The sequence below is a fragment of the Scyliorhinus torazame genome, chromosome 4 (genome assembly GCF_047496885.1).
Source record: "Scyliorhinus torazame isolate Kashiwa2021f chromosome 4, sScyTor2.1, whole genome shotgun sequence".
NCBI lineage: Eukaryota > Metazoa > Chordata > Chondrichthyes > Carcharhiniformes > Scyliorhinidae > Scyliorhinus > Scyliorhinus torazame.
The window spans coordinates 236,173,921-236,182,652 of NC_092710.1; the positions used below are offsets into that span (position 1 = coordinate 236,173,921).

Consider the following 8,732-nt stretch of genomic DNA (forward strand, 5'->3'; position numbering starts at 1 on the left):
ATTCAATCTCTCCTCATGCGTCAGTCCCACCATCCCAGGAATCAGACTGGTAAACCTTTGCTGCACTCCCTCCAGAGCAAGACCATCCTTCCTCAGATCAGGAGACCAAAACTGCACACAATACTCCATTTGCCTTCTTTACCGCCTACCGTACCTGCATGTTTATCTTCAGTGACCGGTATACAATAATTGCCATCCTTCTTACTTTTACTACCTAAGTGGATAACCTCGCATTTCTCCAAATTATACTGCATCTGCCATTCAGTTGCCCACTCACTCAACTTGCCCAATCGCACTGAAGGATCTCTGCATCCATCTCTGCTCACCCACCCACCCAACCTGGTGACATCTGCAACTTTTTATATATTGCATTTTATTCCCTCATCTAAATCATTAATATGTGAATAGCTAGGAGGCAATGCCATTGAAGAAACAGCTGAAGATGGCCTAGGTCATGTCCAACGTCCGGACTGAGATAATTGATCTCCAACAACCACAAATTTTGTGCTAGGCACGACTCCAACCAGTGGAGAGTTTCCCCCTGATTCTCATTGAGTAAAGTTCTATTAGAGCTCCTTGATGCCATACTCAGTCCTCTTGGATTCAGTTCTTTTGTCCATCAGGAACTGAATGGTGAAACCCAAGGTGAGCATCAGTGTGCAGGTCGCTGCTGAGTAAATGCTTCTTGGTAGCACTGTGGATGACCCATTCCAGTGCTTTGCTGATAATCATTATGATCACAAGAAGACTGATTGGACAGTAATTTTCTGGATTGGATTTTTCTTACCTTTTATGACTAAGACATACTTGAGCAATTCTTTACATTGCCGGAAAGGTGCATGTGTTGTAGACGTACTGGATCAGCTTAGCTAGGGGCATGACTAGTTCTGGAGCACACATTTTCAGTACTATTGCAGGATTGTTGTCAGGGCTCATAGCCATTGCTGTATCCAATGCCTTCAGCTGTTTCTCGATAGCAAGTAAAGTGAATCAAATTCGCTAAAGACTAGCATCTGTGATGCTGGAGACTGCAGGAGGAGGCCGAGATGGATCATCCACTTGGAACTTCTGGTTGAAGATAGCTGCAAATGCATCAGCCTTGTCTTTTGCACTGATGGGCTGTGCTCCCCCATCATTGAGGATGAGGATTTGTGGATCATCCTCCTTCAGTTAGTTGTTTAATTGTCCTTCTCAAGGGTAACTAGAGGTGGGCAATAAATGTCATTCTGGTCAGTGATGAATGAATTGATCTTTCTCCTCGGTTTACATATATCTAACATTTTTTGTCGCTATTAATGTACAGTGACGGGCAGCACGGTGGTGCAATGGATAGCATTGCTGCCTCACAGTGCCAAGGTCCCAGGTTCAATCCCGGCTCTGGGTCACTGTCCGTGTGGAATTTGCACATTCTCCATGTGTTTGCATCGGTTTCGCCCCCACAACCCAAAGATGTGCAGGTTAGGTGGATGAGCCATCCTAAATTGCCCCTTAATTGGAAAAAATGAATTGGGTACTCTAAATTTTATTTTGTTTAAATTAATGTACAGTGGAAGATATCCCTTGCTGTTTAATATAGAATTTTAAATATCCCCTGAGAGAATAGTTCAACAAAAATTAAGTTTCTGAAACTGATTCTTGTTTTTAATCTTTTTTTTAGATCCTTTACAATTCGTTTCTGACCAAGAAGCAACAAGTTGAGAAATGGAAAGCCTTCAGGCATCTTATTTAATACTTACACATTATATTCACAGAATTATAAGTTAGGAATCAATAAATTAATATTGAGTCAAATATTCCACAGCTTTTTCTTTTAATGTCATAAAGTTTTCCTGTGAGTACAATTCATGCTTGTATATTTTGGATAATATATGCAAAACTTGTCATTTGTTTTTCACTTGCAGAGAAGATGGGGGAGTTTTTCATCTTCTTGGAATTGCTACACATGAAATAATGAATGTGATGCTTATGTTGCTAGTGTGCATCATTTGTGTAATTCCCATTGTTATCAGAGAAAGGCGCAATTAGTTGGAAATCATATAGACTTAAAAATTACACTAAACAGATAATTAGGCTATTTAAGTGTCGACCGAGTCTAATATTTTTCTGCAATTCCACTGATCTAACAGCTTAATTAAACATACATTTCTTGTTATCTCATAACGGTAATGTCCAAAAGTACGAAAAGAACTGCACTTAGACTGGTACCAACTGTGATGTGCATGCAACAAAAATTCAATCAAAACCATTTTATTTTTCAGAATGGTTAAAAATTTACAGTTAAGTTTATTTGTAAGATAATCTTATTTTTATGAATATCAATAGAGGCTATGTTTGCCATGTTTTTCTCAAATTATACTTTGAAAATTTATAAATTTAAAGAGTGTTCAAACTGTTTGGTAAATTGGTTGGTGAAATGTATGCAAGCTCTGCCAAATCTAAGACATTCCGCTCTGGAAGTAATACAGACTTTTTCTAGAGAAGCATGGGATAGATTTTACTGGTTTTGCACTTAGACATACTCGTTTACCAAGTTGAGGTGCATTGGGAACATGAGGCTGGATTCTCCGCTCCCCGACGCCGAAATCGCATTCAGCAACGCGGTGGAGAATCTGGTTTTGCGGCTGAAATCGGGCGCGGCACCAGTTCTTCAATTCTCCGCCCCCCCGAAAATCGGCATACTCATGGAGTATCTGAGTATCCACCGCCTCAGGCCATTGCCTGAGGCCCGTCCCGTGATGCTCCGTTGCCAACCGGCCGAATTCCCGGCGGCGTGGTTCTAACATGACCTCACCGCCCATGATCCTCACGTGGCGGCTGCAGACTCAGTCCGGGGCCGCCACAGTCGGGGGAGGGCCGTTTGGCGGGCAGAGGTGGGGGCGCTTCATTCGGGGCTGGGGGCAATGTGTGCGGGCGGTCCGGGGCGCGCGAGCAGCCGATGCAAGACAATATTTTGCCAGTCCAGGTCCGCCATGGAGCATGGAGCAGCCGCTGGAGGCCACCGCCATGCGCATGCGCGGCCTCTGACCCAGAAGTGCGGGGGTCAGTATCGGCAGCTAAAGCTGCGAGCTCTACGACAGCTGCCTGCTAGCCCCCAGCAAAACGGGAAATCTGTGGCCTTTTGACGCCAGTTTTCCTGCCATAAAAGACCACAGTTTTCCTGACGACGTGGGGACATGGTCCCAAAAATAGAGAATGCAGCCCATTAGGCAGAAAGTTTGCAGACCAATAAAGAAACCTGTTCAACTTTCTAACTATTGATCAATAAGGCTCATAGAATCCCTACAGTGCAGAAGGAGGCGATTTGGTCCACCGAGTCTGCACCGACTTTTCAAATGAGCACTCTACCGATGTCCACTCATCTGTCATCCCTGTAATCCCATTGCATAACCTGCACATCCCTGGACACTAAAGTGCAATTTATCATGGCCAATCCACTTAACGTGCTCATCTTTGGACTGTGGAAGGAAACTGGAGCACTCGGAGGAAACCCACGCAGACAAGGGAAGAAAGTACAAACTCCCCACAGACATGGACCCAAGGCTGGAATTGAACCCGGGTCCTTGGCTCTGTGAGGCAGCAATGTCAATCACAGAACCACCGTGTCGCCCCTTTATGCTTTTATTTTTTATTATTTGCTTCCCTTTTACTCTGTTGAGCTTGCAGCATCGCAAAAAGCCAAACCAAGCATGGAGTTAATTTCTAGAGGGATGGAACTGAAAAGACTCGAACCATGGTTTAACCCTTTGAAGTACTGTGCACTGTTCTGGTCTCCAAATTACAAAAAGAATATTGGGACACGAGTGAAAGTGTGAAAATGATTCACAGGGATGAACTGAGAGGATATTTTTGATCAGGAAAGGTTGACATTCTTTCCTATAGAAATGGAAAGGGTAAGGGGTGACCTCTCCAAAATCCTGGAAAGGTATGATAATATATGAAAGGAGAAGATGTGTTCGCTTGTGGCGGGAGATAATGGATAAAAATTTAAAATAATCACTCATTAATCCGATAAGGAATTTAGGAGCAACTTCTCTCACCAAACAATAGTAACAATATGGGACTCAATAGTACAAGAATCATTTATACAAATAGCATAGATGAATTTAAGTGGAAACTGGTAACTACATGAGGGAGAATGATATAAAAGGTAGACAAAGTTAGATGAAGAGGGATAGAAGAAGACTTTAGGGGAGTCAACATTGACCAGTTAGACCAAATGCCCTGTTTCAGTGCTGTAGACTCTTGCGTAAGCTCAAGAGAACAGGAATTTAAACTGCTTCTAGATTTTTGTTAATGCTATTGTATTATTGACTGCTGATGAAATAGGATTTCTTTGGAATAGGATTCAAACCATGTGGTGAATTTGGCTATCAACTCACTTGAGAAGAGTGGTAAGCAATGATTACTAATGGCACTTTGGATGTTAATATTACATAACTTATGATCGGAGGGTTCTTGCAATGCTAGAAATTGTACTAATCCCATTATCTGAAACGACTGCCTCTCAATTTATGGCCACACCTCAGCTGGACAGTATTTTCATAGAGCAGAGCAGATCAAATTATTCCTAATGAGTCTACTTATGGGTGTCTACCCATGTCTAAAAGCTTTTGTAACTGATGAGCATCATAATCTAGGAACAGGGCAAACCACACAAGTTTCATAATTGCCACTGTTTAGTAGTCTGACACTCAATAGCTCTGCTCTCATTTAAGGGGAAGGTGCTTGAATTTGCTCTGGTGGAATTACATTTCTGCCACCATTAAAGGCCTGAATAAATTAGACATTCCTACTTAGGAAACAAGATTATGTTGTCAAGGTTCTGTACTATTAGAGATAGTCCATTGAAATACATGCGCAAAGACACTTTGCACAATGCACTTTGTTAAGAAGATGGAAAGCAACTGAACAACTGCAAAGTTTACTGATTACTTCTCAAGTTTAATTTAAAGAAAATAATCAGGTTAAGAACGAACTGATAAAAATGTTATTGTTGAACTAGTAACAGGATCAAAATGTGATTTGTATAACTATGTTACAATCAGCATTCATGATCAAAAAAAATAAGATTAAATATACATTGAAAATCTTTGATAGCCTTGACTGCAGACCAAGGCTTCTGGGTCCAGATCGGAACTCCAATTTTGGTTAAGATCCCGGATTAGAACCCTACCCAACATTTGGTAAAACTGTGAGGAAATGTTACTGCACCACAGGAGTGATAACACTGATCTTTAGACACTTTTTATATTAACACAAACTTTAATTAGAACATTGAATCAAACCCATTAGCAACAAAGAATTAGCTTTATGGTTAACAGTTACAACATCTTGACTTGCTTCCTGAAACCTGCCTCTACATTTCAATTAAGAAAACCCTTATTTCAAATAATACTTATGTATACAGTTGACTATCAGGTTTTGGTTGCTTATCTTGGTGCAGAGCCCTTAGAGAGAGAAACTAGGACCAGGCTAAAAACCTTCTGCTCAGCTTGGAACCATGGACACAATTCCTTTGCCAAGACAGACCTGACCTCTCCCATTAGCTACACCACTTGCACTCAAAGCACACAGCATTTTTTTGTCTCTTGTTAGTAGATGTGCCTTGATATGTTTAGCCAGGCTCAAACAGTTGCAACATTACATTAGCTCTCTAACTGCAAACAGGTAAAATGGCTTTTAATCAGAGCTCTAGCAGACATACTGGGCTGGATTCTCCCAAAATGGGATTATGTCCCCAAGCCGGTGTAAAAACGCTGGCGTTTCACTCTGGAGTTTCATGAAAAAAAGATAAGCCAATTCACTCTGCTGCAGGGGGCTAGCAGGGACCCAGAGTGATTACGCAGCTTTAGCTGCGGATACGGGCCCCTGCACTTACAGTTTTGAGTCCGCACATGCGCATGGTGGCAGCCTCCAGCGGACTCGGACCGCAGAGGCAGTTAAAAAATGTAAGCCCCCCCCCCGATCGGCCACACACCCGAAGATCCGACCGGCTCGATCTGTCCCATAGCCCGATCTGCCCCCCGGCCGCCCATAAGGCCCCCCCCCCATGCCTGATTCCTCCCGTCACTCACATCTGTGAGCCTCCCGAATGGCGAACCATGCCTTCAGGAACTTGGCCAGTTGGGAACGGAGGATCGCTGGGCGGGCCTCTGGCAATGGCCCCCGGCCGCGTGGAGTACTCCGCAAACACGTCGATTCTCGGGTCCCGGAGAATCGCCGGACTGGCAACGGGCCCGATTGCGGCGTGGAATTGGATTCTCTGCCCCCGCACCAAACGTGGTTTCGGCGCGGGGCTGCGGAGATTCCAGCCCACTGTCTGTAAGCATTTTAACCTAGGTTTTAATAATATTAGTGCAAAAATACAAACTATAAAGTTTGACAATTATATTTATCACACCAAGGTACTTAATTAAGCAGTTAATCCTGTAATTGGTCAAGAAATGTTATGCAGGTTACTATAATATTGATATCACCAATAGAAATAATACAACTAAGAGTGTTCTCAAAAAATGGAACACGCGAGCAGTTAACTATGAAATCGGACATGACCGATTGATCTACATCCCAGAGTTTGCAAAACAATTGATTTCTTGCTGGCCACGTTCCCAGAAAAAAAAAACATTCTGCAAGTGTTTGTTTTTAAAAATCCCAAATTTTAAACTTAGTTGATGGAATCATCTGAGCAAAAGAACATGCCGTTCATAATTTGTAAAACAAAACATTTTAATCAAGAGAAGTGCAGGCTTTCATGCCCTAATCTGCCTGGTACCAGAATGCTGTGCAGGCAGTGAGGGTAATTTTTGAGGACATATTAACAGTGCTAATGAACAGCCTATCAGCCTTGGGGACTCTTACAGTATTGTTGCCGTTGCCTCTAGTATTTATAGATTAATTTTGAATTCTAGACATTGTAAAATCAAATTGGGGAGACAGTGTTGTAGTGATAATGTTACTGGACTAGTAATCCAGAAGCCCAGGCTACTCTCGGACACGGGTAAAAAATCACTACCATCTAAGCTATCAGAATTTAAATTCAATTCATTTAAAAATAAATCTGGAATTAAAACTAGTTCATTAATGCTGTTAAGGATGGAGATCTGCCATCCTTACCTGCTCTGCAAGCGACTGCTGACCCATACCAGCATGCTTGCCTCTTAACTGCCCTTGGAATTGGCCGAGCAAGCTACCTCATTGTCCAAAGCGGCAGGTGGATTGCAGTAATTCAAGACTGTGGCCCAGCACCAAAATCCTTATGTATCATTTAAAAATGAAACTAATTTGTGAGTTAAATTATTAAAGTTGGATCATTATGATCAGAGTGCTTTGAACAGCAAGTATTTAAAAGAAAGGTCTGCATTTATACAGTATTGCGCAATCTTAGACTGTCTCAGACCTCAGCCAATGAAGTAATTTTTAAGTGTCGCCATTGCTCCAAAGGGCAGCACGCTAGCACAGTGGGTTGCGTCACAGCGCCAGGGTACCAGGTTTGATTCCTGGCTTGGGTCATTGTCTGAGTGGAGTCTGCACGTTCTCCCCGTGTCTGCGTGGGTTTCCTCCAGGTGCTCCGGTTTCATCCCACAGGCCCCGAAAGACGTGCTGTTAGGTAATTTGGGCATTCTGAATTCTCCCTCTGTGTACCCAACAGGCACTGGAATGTGGCGACTAGGGGCTTTTCACAGTAACTTCATTGCAGTGTTAATGTAAGCCTACTTGCGACAATAAAGAATTTTATTATTATAGAAGGAAATGCAGTTTCTAACTTGCACACAGCAAGCTCCTATCGACAGCAATTTTTTTGTGATGTTGATTCAGGGATAAATATTGGCCATGACCCCAGGGATAATTCCCCTACTATTCTTCAAAATATTGTCATGGGATCTTTTACATACACCTGAGAGGGTCGATAGGGCCTTGGTTTAAGATCTCATTCAAAGCACAGCACCTGCAACAGTGCAACATTCAGTACTGAACAGGAGTGTCAGCCTAGATTTTTATGTCTGAATTCTGCGATTGTATTTATTCTTCTTCCACTGCTCAAGACAAATCAGCCCCAAAACTAAAGAAACACACCTGCTGAGATATTTTAATTTGAAACTTTTCAATTAAAAAAATGCTTCGTACCATGTCCAAATGATAATAGCAATAAAGAGAACTTAGTTTAGGGTCGTAGCATGATATAATATGTATTTTAATGTGATAATCTTTCATCATTTTTTAATTAAATGTTTTGAAATGGAAATCATCAGTTACATCTGTTTTGTTCCCTGTGAGATGTGAACATCCCCGGCAGGGCCAGCATTCGGTGACAATTCCTTGTGAGCCAACTTCTTGAACATTGGTAGTAAATTATAGTAAACCTCTAAATTGTAAGTCGTAAATTGTAGTAAGTAAAGTTGTAGTAAATTTGGTAAATTGTTTATGGTACTATTGAAATTAAAATAAATTTCTGGAACACTGTTCGGTATCTTGTATACTGTGGGTTTCATGTACTCACTAATATCCAAACACCATGCCATAATTCCTTGTGCAAATTGTGTATTTAATTTTTCAAGTGGCCTCCTTCTGCACTGTATGTTCTATGTATCTATGTATATATTATGCACTTTTTCATATTCCGTTAAACTCATTAATACTACATCTCACTCTTATCCAAATCAATGGCTCTTCTTCCAATAGTAGCATCATGCCAGTGATATGAAAAAAAATGAGGACCCTCTGTTGATTTTGCG

The 8,732-nt window shown here is 41.8% G+C and overlaps 1 protein-coding gene across 1 annotated transcript in view; it reads left to right on the forward strand.

Annotated features, from left to right (window-relative positions):
* Nucleotides 1-1,758, forward strand: part of LOC140411483 (calcium and integrin-binding family member 4-like) — a 143,322-nt gene extending 141,564 nt beyond the window's left edge. The window contains exon 7 of the mRNA XM_072500575.1: nt 1,658-1,758. Within this exon, the coding sequence (XP_072356676.1) occupies nt 1,658-1,679 (22 nt within the window). The 3' untranslated portion in view covers nt 1,680-1,758. The remainder of the gene's footprint in view (nt 1-1,657) is intronic.
* Nucleotides 1,759-8,732: the final 6,974 nt, after the last annotated feature.